At 31.1% G+C, this 17,407-nt stretch overlaps 1 protein-coding gene across 5 annotated transcripts; it reads right to left on the bottom strand.

Moving 5' to 3' along the window:
- Positions 1-6,962: 6,962 nt before the first annotated feature.
- On the bottom strand, positions 6,963-16,651 carry LOC114163952 (DNA ligase 6-like). 5 transcript variants are annotated; one of them, XM_028048351.1, is made up of 12 exons: positions 16,033-16,651; positions 15,866-15,927; positions 15,625-15,786; positions 15,460-15,548; positions 14,447-14,546; positions 14,191-14,319; positions 12,170-12,217; positions 11,666-11,763; positions 11,448-11,513; positions 10,498-10,657; positions 10,292-10,399; positions 6,963-9,793 (listed from the first exon to the last, which is right to left on the bottom strand). In XM_028048351.1, exons 3-12 carry the CDS (start codon positions 15,688-15,690, stop codon positions 9,740-9,742), a joined length of 918 nt encoding a protein of 305 aa, XP_027904152.1. In that variant the 5' UTR covers positions 15,691-15,786; positions 15,866-15,927; positions 16,033-16,651; the 3' UTR covers positions 6,963-9,739. The 5 variants fall into 5 exon arrangements, with proteins under 5 accessions (XP_027904152.1, XP_027904155.1, XP_027904153.1 ...); XM_028048354.1 differs by having other exon boundaries at positions 15,625-15,776; XM_028048352.1 differs by having other exon boundaries at positions 16,409-16,651.
- Positions 16,652-17,407: the final 756 nt, after the last annotated feature.

The raw sequence follows: 17,407 nt of genomic DNA, 5'->3' as shown, positions 1-17,407 counted from the left end.
ACTTTATCTGTTGGGCCGACCTTAGGCCCACTTACAAGGGCAGCCCACTATCTTTAGGGCAGAAAGAATTAAAACATTTTTAAAGGGGTCTTACAGGATATGTTAACACAATTTTTTAAAAACTTATACAAAATTAAAATCAAAATTAGTTTATATATAAATTTTCTCATATGACTTAATTATAAATTTTTTAATATATATGAACTAATTTTAAATTATAAAAAATACTTTTATCTTTCTTTATAAATTCTTCTTGTAAAAGTAGTCCAAAGATCATAAATGTGAAAAACATTTCTTTATAAACCAAAAATTATAAGAACGACAACAGACTTTCAGTGCAAAACGTGCATGTCTAATGGTAAAAGAAATACTTTGAGAATATTAAATTAATTTTGAGAATATTAAAATAATATGTTTGAAAATTATATTATGCTAAAATATTATTTAATATTTTTTAGTAGTTGAGGAATGTATCTATTGTTTCCGTATTTTATTTTTTTTTAAATTGATTTAGTTGTAAACAACTGTCATGATGATAGAGAAATTATTATAAATAACTCTATATTTGAAGGTGAGTTAATTATAAAATTAATCATGTGTTTGGGTTAATATATTTAAAAATATTTTTTTTGGTTACCATCTGAATAAGATTAATTATCTTTTTCTATTAAATATTAATTTTCTTAAAATGTTTAGGAGAATTTATGATACGATTTAAAAAATACTGACCAAACCTATTATAATGGTTTAAATCATTTACTTTATTTATTAAATAGTTTTATAGTTGGCAATTTAAGAAAGAAAAATGATAAGACATACTTATATCCAATTTGACTCATTTGTTAAAGTTGTAACTTTTTAAAATGTTTTCCGTTGTCGTAACCTTGTTATAATCTTGCTTATTATAATATATTAATTATAGAATACCTTCTTTATTTATAACTTTTAAAATAAGTATATATTATTTTAAGATTTTTATGATTTAACATATAAAATTAAAATTAAATAATTATATATATATATATATATATATATATATATATATATATATATATATATATATATATATATATATATATATTAACATTCTTTAAAGGATTATATGTGTTTTTAGCTCCTGAACTTTAACGAGGAATTAGGATTTGTTCATATCTGAAACTTTGATACATTTTGGTCCACAAACTTTAAAAATGAAGGGCTATAGTCCTTTTAACCTTTATTCCTTCTTTTACATGTTAAACATGTTCTCCGGCTGATAGGGTGTCAACAACTCAAATGCTAGCTTGAAATGTGTTGGTCACAAAAAAAAACGTAATTGGGTTAGAAGGACTACATCCATTAATTTTTAAAGTTTGACTATCAAAATATGTCAAAATTTTGGACAGGAACAAATTTCAATTTTGTGTCAAAGTTCATAGACTAAAAACATATTTAACCCTTCTTTAAATTATCAATGTGGAGCCTTTCACTTGAAACATTATTTCTTTCTGTGTAAAACACAATCATCACATATTAGTGTTGAGACTAGACGATACAGATAACCCTCTAGACAAAAGGTTTAAGAAGTTTTGATGATAATAAAACACTATACAAAATGACAAAATTGATGATAACAAATATTATATGAAAATGAAGATATATGTGGTTATTCATATAATTCATTTAGTCTTACATATTAAAGCTACCAAATTGTTAATCTATTGAATATTTTGTGGTAACTATAGGACCTCGTCTAACACTTTTCAAGACTAAGTGCGAATTCGTTGTATTGTTCTTATCATTTATGATTTGAATAAGCTACAAAGTTTAAATAAAATTTTATAAGCCACAAATTTTAATATATTTATGTATAATTAAGTTTGAATTAAATGATTTCACGAAAGATATTATATCTAAAAATTAGAATTGTTTTAAATGTCAAACATACATCTTATCTATGTATAGAAATCTTTTATAAATGACTAACATTATTTAATTTATCTTAATTTATTGTATATGATTACATTTGATTATAGTATATGCAAATTATGGTTTGAAAAAGTTTCCTTTAGCAAAGAATTTATGAAAGTTGGAGAGAATATAAAATCAATACTTTATATATTAAATATTCTTTGATTTCGAGACAAATACACTACATCAAAATCTTCAATAGAGAATATCTTTCTAGAAGAAGTGTTCTTTGATCTCAATAAGGAATAGACATATTAAAGCTTAAAAAAATATATCTCAACTTCAACAAAGGATATCTTACAAATGAAGGATTACAAGGAAGATTTTCTAAAGATAGATAATATTACATTTCTTTTCTATGTAGATTTTGCTTCATCTTAATAGAAAAATAAAAATATTATGTTCTCAATGGTCATATGATTTGAAGAATCGAAATTAAGAAGATTCAAGTAGAGAAGCTACAATGAGAAAGTAATTAAAAGAAGAAATATCATATACTATGTATTTCTAGAAAGATAAATTCCAAAGATGAAGATCTCAAAATTATCTTGAAGATTACATCATAACTTTTGTTACCAAGTGTTGAATGTGAAGATGTTAATATAAATTAATGTTGAAGAAAATAAAAAAAGGTAAAAGACACATTAAAGAGAAGATCTAGAAAATGAAAGAAAGAGTCAACTAAGGAAGAAACAAAAAGCTCTGTAAATTATATCTATAATTTTTTATTTTGAAGTGTTAAATATCAAGAAGATCATTCAACATAATTGTGAGATCAGATATCAATGTACTACAACGGTCATTTGCAATATATTAAAGATTGTAATATCGAAAGAATATCTTGAAGATTATATGAAGAGACTGATGAACTGAGAAGATGAATATCTATCATGATCAAATTCACTTATTCAACGATTACAAATTGGCATAAGACACAAAAGAAGAAAGAAATACGACTATGAAAACAAACAAATGAATTATTCAATGAGAATATACTCAAAAAAGGAGAGAGAAACAATCAACAAGAAAAGAAGATTGAACAATATCATTATGCTTGAAGATTGAAGAATGACATATTGAATAAGCAAATCGAGAAAAGGAAAGAAAGAGAAAATCAAGAAAAGAGGAAAGCAAAAGCTTTGAAGATAATGAAAACATTCCTTAATAAGAATAAGAATAAGATACAAAGAGAATAAAAAAATATAGAGAATTAATTTGAGAAGATTTAGAAGTACAGACACTTAATTGTCATATTCACAACATGTCTATAGATACAAAGATCAAGGTGAAGAAGAAAGGGCATGAGTAGAAAGTAAAATACATAAGAAATGAGAAAGAGAAAGGAGAGATATTTGAGCTTATAGAGTCACATTTCAATAGTCGTGAAAACAATGGGCGTGTGTAGTTAACCATTGTAAAATCCTTTAGTTTATGAAGTATATTTGAGTGAATTTCATTTGTATTCTCTTACTTTAAGAGTGTTTGTCGTTATTCCATTTGAGATTTATTGATCTCACGGGGAGGTTAATAAGTGATACATGGAGAGGTTAAAATTGTTATACCTAGAGAGGTTGATACTTTTGCCTAGAGGGACTATACTCGTAATACCTAGATATTTGATACTTAGTGATAGCTAGAGAGGTTGACACTCATGTCTAGAGAGACTACACTCGTGATACTTGGAGAGGTTAATACTAATGTTGTAATCAAGTTGTTTGATTAGTGGAACCTTTTAAGCATTGTGCTTAAGAGACAATATATATATAACCCATGTGATTAGGTGAACCAGTATAAAATTTGTGTGCATGCTTGTTATTTATTTTACTTCAAATATATTTATATTTTATCATCTGTCAATGTCTTTGTGCGAGAAAATGTGTACATGATTTATTCATCTTCCTCCTTTCTTCTAAAGTCTAATTCCATTATCAATTAGAACAACACAAAACACACAAGTAGGGTAATCTACTATTAATTTGAACAAAACATACATTTAACAATAAAAATATGAAACAAACACACATTTGTCACATCTCATTCATCATCTAATTAATATGATGTAGAAATCAATTCATATAATCATCACAAACACTCATGTCTACTTCCGGAAGATCCGTATGTTGAATTAGACTTAGAGGTTTTGTACCTATCATATAATCATTCACTCACAAAGTCACATCCCAATAACCAAGACTTCCTCAATACGGTAAGTTTCTTATAATATGCCAGTTATGGTTCTTATTCACATCGTACTCCAAATTATAGGAACCTTCATCCACTCTCACCACCTAATATCTTTTTGTATGTGAGTTCAATATTAGTAGATTCAGAATAATCTCATTAAGAAACCCCTACTCAATACACATCTTACCGCTACTCAACATAACATTTGTTCCTTAAAAATAACTACACTCGCATCACACATATATCAAATCAACAATCCATAGTAGATTATGGCACATTCCATAGTTCTACTTGACCACACACCCACACAAAAATAATATATCATACCTAAAACTAGCTCTACTTGGCACACACCCACACATTTTTATCTCAAAATCTCAAACATTGATTTTTCTCAAGATCCTTAAAGGTATACTCACCTAGCGAGTTTATGCTCGCTCAAACCAATCTCCTCTAAGCACTCTAGGTTTACATCAAATTTATTTTGTTCAGCAAGGAAATTGACTCCTCTAATGACAAGGTATTGGAACTAAAACTTAATGATTTCTACCAACAACCTAACCACCCTAGCCTCTTTATATTTTAACAAAAGGAATTTCTCTCAGTGAACGATTTAGTCGCCCGATAATTAAAACCCTGGAAGCCTTAATCAAAAGGTTTGCCTAGTGATTAAAATGACTTGAGCTCTCTAGACTTTGAAATTTAGAATTTTGCTCAACGAAATGGATGGCTAGCCAACGAGTTTGCAATAATTTCAAAAACCTCAAGAAATATATCTTATCAATCACTTAGTCAAATTGAGCAATTTCTACTCCATCCTCATTCCCAAAAGATATAATTTTCTCCAAATGATTTTAAACCATACCAAATTGACTAAAATAATATATCTTAATTGTTAAAACTTCACACAACTAGTACAACATAAAATGCATCAAATCAACAAAAATTTAATTAAAACTAACTATCCAAAATTCATCCACACAAACTACATTTCTTAAATCAAATTCAATGATCGTGTCAACCATACTACTAGATCATTTAACTAAAGCACTACCAACAAATTACTAGTTTCCCTTATCTGCACTAAGCCTCTGACTCAACTAAGCTCTAATAACTCTTGCTCTCATAAAATATTATACATGTACTAAAAAAACTAATATTAACAATTTGAGCATGTCCTGGCAATCCTAGATAAATAGATATTCATCTTAAGCCTTTTTCAACCACATGTAACAACCCTAAAACACATGCATACACACTTCTAAAAGTTAACTTAAGAGAAGGGTGAAGATGTATTTACTCAAAAGAAAATTTAGATCGGTTAGGATTACTATATATTTTGCTTGGATCTTTATGACAATCTCTAATCTTCAAAAGAATGAATAAGTTGATAGTAAACTTAGAGAGATTTTAGAGAGAAAAAGAATAAATAGTTTTAAAGACATGGTGGTCTTTATTAGATGAAAATCGATTGAACGATTTTTTCTATTTACAACCTTTGTATTTTAATAATAAAATTTTCAAGCTTTACTTAAAATAGATAAGTTTTAGTCCTAATTATTTTCTAGGTTCTTACTAAACTAATAAATTAGTGCAAGAGTGTGATGTAATTTCATACAATATTACAAATAATATTTTGTATAAAAAATCATTAGAAACTAAAATTACTCAAAGTAAAATAAATTATATAATATTTGAAAAATTGGATCTTTTAAAAAGAATAAAGTTCAAATAGAAAATGGAAGAAATTTTACTAAGTTATAATTGTATTTAATTTTTATTTTTTTATTGTTTCTATGACCTCATATTAGTTTTTTACTTTTATGGTAATGCCTTTCAAACTCAACAAATACATGGAAGAAACAATCCAAAATATCTTAGAAATATTAGTTGTTCTACATACTACATCTTATCAAGATGTTAACTATATTCATCATACTACACCTCAAAACATCATAAAAGCTCATAAAGCTTCATTAAAAGTTAAAAATGGTTGTCTACAAAACCCTAACCAAGAAGTAATAATCATAACAACCTCCCCTCAAGTTAGAAAATGGATGCCCATTATTCCATGTCAGGATATAATCATTTGAAAACATAATTGACGTAAAATTTTAGTGAAAACATGTACGAGTTATTAATTCGAGCATATAGGGAGAAGATGGAAGAGATTGGGTTGGAACTACATGGTAATCAATGTCTATATGCTTCATTCGTTTGAGAAAGTTGTGATTATGGGTTATGTGACGTGTCAATTGATTATCAATGTACAAAAATAATAGAATTATTTGGTTGTATATGAAGACCTTGTAGAAGATGAGAGAGGCAATGTAGCTCACGAGCATTTGTGGCTAGGGCACAATATTCCACTTCAAAAGAGGATCAAGAAATAATAGTTTGTTTCTTAAATTCCTAAAATTAGGGGATGTTCTAAGAAAAATTCAATACCTTATATTGAGCATCTAGTTTTAGGAAAAGATAACCAATCAGAATCATTAAACCCCTTTAGTTGAATTTCAGAGTCATAAGGAGAAAATAATCCTTGTGAAGGGTTGGTTTTTATGTACCTAAGAATGTGTTGTGCAACTTGTGGTGATAAATAGTAGGTCCTTGTCCAAATTGGCTAAGAAGATCTACAACAAAGTTTATACTCGGTCCTATATTAGTTAAGTACAACAATTTTTCAATAAGTCTTCGATAACAGTTTGCATTTTGGAGAATATTCTTTGCTTAAAAAAACACTTTAATGTTATTCATGGAAGGTGTGGTGCACAGTTTGCTGGCAATTTCTTGTCTCTTTTAAAATATATGGGTACACTTCCTATGGCATAGATAAATACCCACTTCAAGACCAAGAAAATACTTGAGTTCTTCAAGATATTTAATCTTAAAATAGTTATCCAGAAAACACTTTATTTTTTTCAATTTTTACTAATGAAACTCCTTTTAAGATGATGTAATCTACATACACAAGTAAAGTTGTAAAAGTAGTAGATGATTTATTTATAAATAAAGAGTGATCAAATTTAGATTGAATAAAACCAATAGAAATAAGAGAGGAAGAAAATTTAGCAAACCATTGCCTACTTGCATGCTTTAATACATATCAGGATTTAGTAAGCTTACAAAGTTAATTGTGTTTATCAACAACATTTAGACAAGGAGATGGTATTGTAAGACCCGTGAAATTTAATTAATTAAATAAATATTTAATTAATAAATGCGGGTAGTGAGAGCCTTTATGGATTTTAATGTTGATTGATGTGACGTAGAAAAGTACTAGCTCAAATGGTTGAGAGTACTTAATTATGTGAGAGGAGAGGTTTTCTGCATTTTCTATTATTGTATAGGGAGAGGAGTATGAAAATTGAGAGTTGGGTGAGGATTGAGTGAGGAAAGGAGCTGCATTGAGATAGAGTCAAAGGAAGATCATTGGTGATCAAGGAGGAACTCAACAATTCCAAAATAAGCTAAGGAAACCAGGTTAGGGGAGTTCCTTCACGTATATACATGCTTTATGATTGTTTTGTATTGTAATGTATGATCATGATGCCCTGCATAATTCCAAATCGTGGTGTTTTCGAGTTTGTTCTAAAATTCCCAGAAACCGCCTAGAGGCTTTGAATGTGCCGCCAGGCGATGCATGAGTGATAACCCAATTCTGGGTTTTTCTATGATGAACTGTCTGGCGGCAAGGGTGACTCTACTAGATGATGCAAACACTGTGCAAAAAAATGCTACTTTTCGTACTTTTCGCACAGCAGGAACCACCAGGCGCCAAGCTCTTGAATTCTGGGTGCTAGGCGCCACAAATTTTTCTAGTTTGCGCAGTTTTCGTAAAACTGTGTTTTCTTATTCGTTAACCGTCCGATTCAGGTGACATTTTGACAAGCGATTCATAACATATTGTTATTCACTTTGAACGGTGGAGATTTGCATTGGATGTCTGCAGCTAGAAATATACATCACTCATGATTGGTTGTTTTAATTCCCTAATGGTATGACTATTAATGGATGATTAAGTGTGCTTAAGTGCTGGTATGGCCTTGATTGGTGAATGTATATATATATATATATATATATATATATATATATAGAGAGAGAGAGAGAGAGAGAGAGAGAGAGATGTGTGATTGTTGAGTATATATATATGAATTCGGTGATTGATTGGGTTCTCTAGAAACGTTCATGTGTAAAATGTGAAATTATGAGAAGTGTTATATTACGAATGTTTACCTATGGGTATGAATCTTGGGGATTGAATGGGAAGCATTCAATTACGGTAACATGGTTAGGGTTTGGGGAATGATTCATTGAATTGATTTCTATAGTGTAATAAGAACGAAATTGTGATTATATGGTTTTACTTGAAGAGTTGAATAATTGAACCTTTGTTACCATATTCACGTGTGAACTACGAAGATAGACAGAGAATTGGGTTTGAGAATTGTCAGAAGAGGCTTGAAGGTGCTCGAAATTCTGGAATTTCTCGCTAAGCGCCAACTTAGCAGGTCCTTTACTGCGTGGCTGTGATGGAAGGCACTGGGGTTGGGTTCTGTTGCAATCCTAAATGGAATTGGAAGGATGGATTTTAGAATGTTTTGAATGATTAATGGAAGAAAAATAATGTATTAACTAAGGAGTTGACTTAAAACTTAGAATTGAGTGAATATTGTATACTTGAGTTGACTTGGAGGAGCTGAAATTATGGGCAGAGAACATGAGTTGTTTAATTGTGGTGTCAAGGTAAGACTAATAGGAATTGTATGAAAAATAAAGTAGTAGTACTTTGGATTATTGGAGAGGGGGCCTAATTAATGGGACATGGAAATAACTAATGGTGGAATTGGTCTAAAGGTTGAAGTAATTTGTGTGGGTTGATCTATGTATTGGGTACTATGTCTGAAGTACAAGAGAGGTAAGTCTCAGTACATATAAGTGATGCGTTTCATGGTTGTAGTCTAATGCATATAAACATAGAAAGAAAGTTTTAGAGTGAATACTTAAAGATTTAAATCTGTAGAGAGTTAAGGACAAGTCTCAATGGGGTTGAATTAATCTTGTGGGCTTGCGCACTGGGTGATGCATTAGGGAACTAGGATTACTTGGTAAAATCGAATGTAGTGGAAAAATAGTATGTCTCGCAGTACTGGTGCATCGCCTGGCGGTGGCTTAGAGTCATCAAATGATAGTTGTGGGTTTAGAGGGCTACTGGTACGCATGCGCCTGGCGACGAGGGAAGTCCCGCCAGGCGATGACTGCAACAGTGGTGTGTTTATAGGCACTATGTGCCTGGCGGTATGTGTCTCCTACCCGGCGGTCTGGAGGTAGGCAACGCTTGGCGCCTCATGAGTAGCGCCAAGCGGTTTTGCTGCAGCAGATTGGTATTATGCTTGCTATGATGTGCGTGATCTACATGGCTTCTAGGATATCTTAAAGGTCAGCTTGCTGGTGTTCCTTGAGTTGTGGCTCAGAACGTATCCCTTGACTTAACCTCGGGATAGGGGTTAAGCACGTAATACAGTGAACCAAATAAGGCTAAAGTATTCATGAGACACATTTTCTAAGCTCATCACCAAATATATTAAGCTTGAGTAAAAGATAATTACTGCTCTCCATTTGCGAACATGATATCAAAAACAAAGATGCATATATCCACCTGCACGAACAAAGAGAAGATATCAGAATTAAATCCAGAGAACTAACTGCAAATAGAGTTGAAGAAGAGAACTAGAGAAGTACAAAGACAAGAAATACTACTGCAAGAACTAGAGCAAAACCAAACCACGTCAAATTCAAAGGAACCAAAGCAAAGCAAAATGACCTGACTAGAAAAATCGAAAGAAAAAGAAGAAAAGAGCATAATTTCAACAGAGCTCTCCAATCCCTCTAAAATTTCCATGTTCTTGACAATTAAACAAATGTTTTAATACTTCATCCTACTAAACCCTTCTAAAAGTTACCGAGTCAGGTAACATTCCTAAGATTGTTAAATAATTGGTTTTTATCTAAGTTAACTACAACCTGAAATTAAATAACTATGCTGTCCATAGAACAAACCAGTATCAACTAAGGTCAAGTCTTTTATTTTGAACTGTAGTACTGAATATAATTAATAAAAATAACGTGTTTTATAGGCCAAATGCAAATGTCCAACCTTGATGCTCTCTGCAGTAACTAATGCATCTTTTCCACCTCTCCCACGTGATGATAGCTCCTGGAAAGACATAATCCTGCATCCATTTTTCCTGTCAATACCAACAACCTGAAAGGTACAGGAACCATAAAATTATGAGTAAATACTAGGAGCTAAGTTAATAAGAACAAATATAAAGAATATCACGGCAAGAATCTTTTTTGTACTTCCGCATCCATTACGAAAGTTGATGCAACAGGCTTGCTGGATTCCTTGATTATGTCAATCAGATCAGGAAATCTTGAAGTTGTTTCATCCCCATTTCTTGAAAAAACACAAATTGATCCATCAACTAATTTATGAATTTGAGCCCGCTGACCATCATACCTGGGATTCAATTAAACTCAATTTAACAAGTGATGTGAAATAAAAGGCAATTCATCTTGAACAAGAGACAAGTAATGCCGAAGTGGATGTTTACCCTGAATAATATCACCGTTTTGAAAGGTATTAATAAACAGGCAAGATCACTATCTATCCAAGAAATTTTTCAAGTTTCACATAAAACTGATTATACATGAAGCAATCTGACATTTTTGCACCTACTACTACCTCTCTTTTGTACAATAGTGCAAGTAATCTCTGCACTACTACAGATATTTTAGAAAACTTTGTAAAAGATAGAAATAAGATTAGAATTTCAAATTTTGAAACTTAGAATATTAAAAATTTAGTTTTTTCTTTTCACCAGCAACCTGATGACTCTGCCTTGTACCAGCTTTCCTGCCATCAAAACGACCATTTTTAAAAGATTAAATGTTCAATTTTGATACTAAAAGATATTTTCTTTTTCTTTTTAATAGTCAACTTGGAAAAAACTTTAGAATTCACAGTCAAGGAAACTTAACAGCACATTGTCCCATAAGTTTTATAGCATTGACATACAAATTTGACAAATTAAGTGATGTAGAATTGCAGATAAAATTACTATTTTAATATGCACATGCTCTAACAAGCAATCTGTTGTGATTGAAACTTCATATGACCCAGCTAATATATCCACCCAAAATATTAAATGACAACTTGCTTCTTCATGTTCATCGTTGAATGCAATGAGATGTCAAAAGAGAAGTGAACACAAAAGGAAACAACTAACTAATTAAGGAATAGCGCATACTTATATTCACATGTAAATGCTTTATTTTCAAATAGCTTCAGTGCTTGAGGAATACCATTGGTGATCCTATGAAGAAATGGAAAATAAAAGAATCAATTGGGAGTTAATAAAATACGTGAGGACTTGTGAAGACTACTGAAGTTGACAAAAGGTTCTAGAAACTTGAAATCAAATCATCAAGGTTTCAGGAAAGGGCCAATATATGGAATAGTGTATACTTTGCTAGCATAGGCTTAATAGGGATGCCTGGAACCATTGATAAACTTGAAACCAAAAAATCAATGCCTTTGTTCATGAGAGATGGAACTATTAGATCCTGCATAAGTAGATGACAACGAAATTTTTTATCCTTCATGAATTAACCTTAAAACAAACAAATATGAATTACAGACAATCAAGAAAAAATCAGAACAACTTCGACAAAGTTATTGGAACCTAAAGACGAAGTCCTGATAAAATTGTATATCAAGCTTTATCAGTATTTGATCATATTAATCAATGCAGTAGATACAAACTTATAAAGCCTATACTTTCTCACTTTCAACAACAGCTGCTCAGAAACAAGAAAATATTTAGTGCCAACCTTCCTATCTCCTACCTACCATATGAGAGTAGAGTACCATAGAGTCTTAACAACAGCCTAATGAATGCAATAATGCTGTGGTCTCAATCAGAAAATCTACCTCAACGCAAGACTCACAATTCAAATAAACAATACTTACCAGATTTGGCAGTATGTTATATGCTTCAACAACTTCCATAGAAAGAACCTGGGGAGTGAGGAAAACTATTTAGTGACAGATATAAATTGTCACTTCTACTATTAAACTGTAACAAAAAAAGCCCCATGAACCTTATTGACCTGTAACAAATTGTTAGTGTTAAATCCAATTAAGAATTGCAGCCCAAATAAATACACAACCTTGCATGTATCATTATCTTTTCACACAGTTTCACAAAACTTGTTATGGAAAATAGTTATTCTCAGTAAGTTGGTTTTTTCTAACTCAATCATACAAAGCCAGCTAGTAAGTCAGGTTTACATTCTACTTATATATTATGATTTAGCCATATTCCTTTTTAATATGGGATCTTCAACACACCAACTCACGCTGAGAAATGAACATCTCAAACATAGAATTAGATATTTGTGGATAGTCTGACAATAACTCGACAATGGATGATACAATAGGTCCAATAAATCTCATAGGATAAGCTTGAAATAGCTATGATACCATTTTATTAGGTATGTTCATGTCTAACTCAACCACAAAATCCAGTTTGCAAAGTGAGGTTTGTACCACCTTATATATTATGATTTGATCATATTCTTAGTCGATATGAGACCTCCAACCGTTATAACTTATATGTGACAGATTTAAAGAAAAATTAAAGGGGTAAAAGATTGAAGGGTAAGACTTCCAAGTTTGAGCCAAGAGAAATGATAGATAAAAGAAAAGGAATCATGAATGCTAGAATTGAAAGCAAGCCTATAATCACTAAATCATTAAAGTTACATTGAAATTTGAAAATTACTATACTACCATTTTTGCATAATTTACAAGCTAATTACATGACACAGACCTCTTGGCTCTCACAAATCTAGGTTCACTATGATTTGATGAAAATCACTACAAGTTTTACAGGATTTAGCTGGAATGTAAAAGACAAAGGTCTTGTGAAGATGCACTATTTATGCTTTTACTTTGTCAGAGCATAATGCTCGAACATTTAAGAAGTTTCTGTTCTCGAATTTCCCATCAGACTGAAATGCTGGGGTTTAAATTTAGTGTCTAAGAATGTCATTTTGTCTAGCTAACGGTTCCAGCATTTACCTTCGAAATAACATTCTCTTCAGCTTCAACTACTTCAGAACAAGTAAAGAACTAAATAGAAAGAATGTGAGGCATTGGCGAGCTTTACACAACTGATGTGCTTTCAGTTTGTTCATTGGGTATTTTCTTTTCTCTTCCCTATGGAGAATTTATCCTAGTGCAGCAGTAAAGTTGCACCTTGATGACCAATTGATCATGATTCAAATATGAAAAACCCTCTATGCATATATGAGGATAAGAGTATGTATGGTGACCCTCCCTAATATCATTACTTAGTGAGTAGCCTGCACGTTAGTTAATTTTCTGTGGAGGATATATTATCCTCGGCCACTGCACTTTTTTCTCTCCCTCTTATCCGAGAATATTTTTTCTATTGTATTAATACTGAGTAATGTAAATGAAATTTTTGCTAGACATTCAGGGGTTTAAAGCAACAATCATATTGATGATGTCTGTTGAATTTGGAAGGAGGGCATTTAGAAAGATAGGGAAGCTAATCTGATAGAAGGGAAAGCTTTTATTCTTGTAGAATGTAATGTATAGATCTTGCATATAGTCCATGTACATAGACTCTTCAGGAATTACTGGAGATTATTCCCTAGGATTATAACACGTGAGGCAAGGCAACTTAGCATTGGATAGTTGAACTACTTCTAACAAGTCCTTGTATTATATGTTACTCATGTTTTTTACTAAATGTATTTTTGGATAAGGTTATCTTGTATACTAACATAATCTTATCTCCTATTATCGTATTAAATGGAAGTTCCTCTACATATAAAATGGCAGATGAAAACTAATTATTATGAAAAAATAATATCAACCATTAAAAAGCAAATAGGTAAACAAAATAGCACATAAATACATTAACTTGGACATAGGTAAAAGAAGATGACTGCAGAATGCCCCTGAAGTTTCTCCTTCAAATTTTCTGCAGTTCTTCCTTGGTGAAAAGTAGGGCTAGAATTCATAGCAACAGCATGAGCCCATGCAGGCAAAACAGTTCTAAGCATGGCCCCTATCCTTAAGTTCCTGACCTACACATGAAGCAGAGTTCAAACTTGGACTGAAGCAAACACGGATACAGAATAGGGTAAGCTTCCCTCCCACCAAACTTCTATTCAGCAAAAAAAAAATGAATACTTTGAAGTCAACAATTTATACCTCTATATAAAATGAATCTGAAAAACCAGACATCACACGACATACGCTTTGATACTCCTCTGTTTCAGGATTGAAACACGCCACAAGAAATGGACTATACCTGGAACAGTAAAAGATCCAGAGATAAACAGCAGTAAAGTAAATCGATTTCATACAACAAATAGAATCATTGTGTTGGTGCAGAAAATGCATACACTTTTCTGCCACTTCATTTTCCATTTGTTGTTTTAAATAAGTTCTTAAGTAATCATGCATGGCATATCAACCAGTGAGAAAAATAATAAAACTTCATGATTTTACTATATATTATAGACACAAATTTCTATCACAATTACAAAGACTGGCCTATTGCTCGACATAATCATGTTCATTCTTAACCAATCACATGGATCATAATATTTAAAACACCTTTTTCAAACAAAAGTGCCACTCAAACTTTTTGTGATTTATACTTACTCTAATGCATCAGTTATTGATTATACTCCATATTTTATAATTGTTAGATATGACTATTGCTTTATTGGTTGCACCTAACATAGATATTTCACCCAAAAATTTCATACTAAAACAAACTATTGCCATTTTTTGATTTGTTCCAAGCATCTGAGAATGAAACGACATGCACTATGCGCTGAGAAGTTTAGGCCTACACACATGTACGGTTAAAGCAAAATTCACTAGGCCTACACAAACATTTGCTTCTCAGTATAAAACACCCTAACCCAATTATATGTTCACTGCTCAAAATGTTTTACCCTAACTACTGAATGTAAGGGTTTCTAATAACCTAGCCCCTTGCTCCCACAACCTAACCTCCAGTAAAACTTGGTTGTCCAGTCACAAATTTGGATTTTCTGCTGAATATTTTTGTGTTGTTTTCTGTTGCGCTTTTAAAATATACTGATGCATACTCCTTTTTTAAAAATGAGATAAAATAATTTCAAGTTAATACAAGTTTCATTGCAGCATCTTAAAATGATTTTAAGAGAAAACAGTACGATGATTAAAATTACCATCCAGCTTTCCTTCCATTTCCTCGCCAAGCACCAATCGGTACTAAATCAAGAGTATCATTTAATCCTTCCACATAATCTCGCTTGACCTACAAAATGAATGATCAGAATATGATACAGATTTAATACCTAAAATGTCCATAGTACTGCAGGGCAAATACTAACATTTAACCATTTGTCTGAACGCTTTGATGGAAAATAGCCAGCCTCAACATCAAATGTTTTCATCATAATTCCTTCGCAAGAAGACTGGATTGCCTCTTCCAGGAAAGCATTTACCTTGGTTAATGTGGCTTCACAAGCTAAGCAAGCATCATCTGCTTCAATCTACATTTAAGTACTCATATATATGCCTTTTATAAATAGATTTCAGTAGAAAATAGTAATAATAATCTGAAGCACTTACAGTAATTTCCTTTGCATATTCAAAATACCCAGGTTTCTCATCATAGAATAAATCCTTCAGATCTGTATAATTTCCAAGATAAACAAAAGGATTAATATGAAAGTGTAATTACAAGTTACATTTTGCCTCAGAAAATGCAGAAGATTTACAGATGATTAGATGCATACACTTTCGTCTATGGCGCAGAGGAAAACCCAATAACCTACAAATCAGACATTTTCACAAGAAGCAATATAAAAATATTCATCGGTGGCAAAGTATCCACCGTGGTCAGACATCCAAAGATTGAAACACACACAAAGCTTAAAAAATATTAACAATGTTTAAATGGGGTACCACTTACACAATTAAAATTGTATTAAAGGTTGGTTGACACAAACACCCCACCACCGAAAATTGACAAACAAAGAATTTTAAATTAGGGGACAAGAACCTTTTATTCTATTTGAAAACGACAACTCAAATATAATCAATCCTCATGCACAAACAAAACGAAGCAAAAACACTAATTAAAATACATAACCAGAAAAGCTAAGAGTTAACTTGTTTGACGATACGAACACCTCACACCACCAATCTTGTCGCACAACTATCTTCTCGCACATATATCTTCTACAATTGAAAAAGAAATTCCAATGCACACAAATTTTGTCACCAACAGCAATACGAATGCCTTTCAATCAAATTTCGTCCCCAACAGTGATCCTTCCCCAAAATTTCTCCCAACAGCGAACCATAACCCTAATCCCAATTTGTTCTAATTCATTAACCTAATCCCCCTTTCAATTAAACATCATGCCATTCTGACACAGTAAATAAACAACCACGTCACTGTACAATGCACCACGTTAGTGGAAGAGTGACACATATACATTATTATGTTAATGATTTTAACGGTGTTAAGTAAAATGACTTAATTGAATGATATTTTCCAAATTTAGGACCAATAGGAAAAACAATTCTAAAGTAGGACCAAATTGAAAAAAAATTAACTAAAACTAGGACCAAATGACTATTTAAGCCTAAAATGAAATACATATGCGCAGGTATTTGTTAAAGGAAAATGTAGGTATATTGTGTAATATGGTTCCATATAAAATAAATACAACATGGAATTAATGTTAAAATTTTTAAATAGAAATACATGTGTGTTATATTAAAATGAAATGTGTATGCACGGGTCGTTATTGAAGTAAAATATAGGTATATTCTATAATATGGTCCCGTATAAAAATAAATACAACATGAAATTGATGTTAAATTTTTTAAATAGAAACATGTAAATAATAATAATAATAATAATAATAATAATAATAATAATAATATAAATGGTTAATAATAATAATAGTAAAAGTAATACCAATAATGCTAATAATAATACTAATAGTAATAGTAATACAAATAAATAATATTGTTATTATATTTAAATTGATAATTTATTTGAATAATTATATTTAAGCGGTTTAATTATTTGGTGTATGAGATTGAGAGCTATCAAGTTAAATCAATTTTTTTAATCGTAAGTGGTCTAGATTAAGTAAC

The sequence above is a fragment of the Vigna unguiculata genome, chromosome 9 (assembly GCF_004118075.2).
Source record: "Vigna unguiculata cultivar IT97K-499-35 chromosome 9, ASM411807v1, whole genome shotgun sequence".
Lineage (NCBI taxonomy): Eukaryota > Viridiplantae > Streptophyta > Magnoliopsida > Fabales > Fabaceae > Vigna > Vigna unguiculata.
The sequence above is the reverse complement of the archived record's forward strand: the minus strand, read 5'-3'. Positions and strand labels throughout refer to the sequence as shown.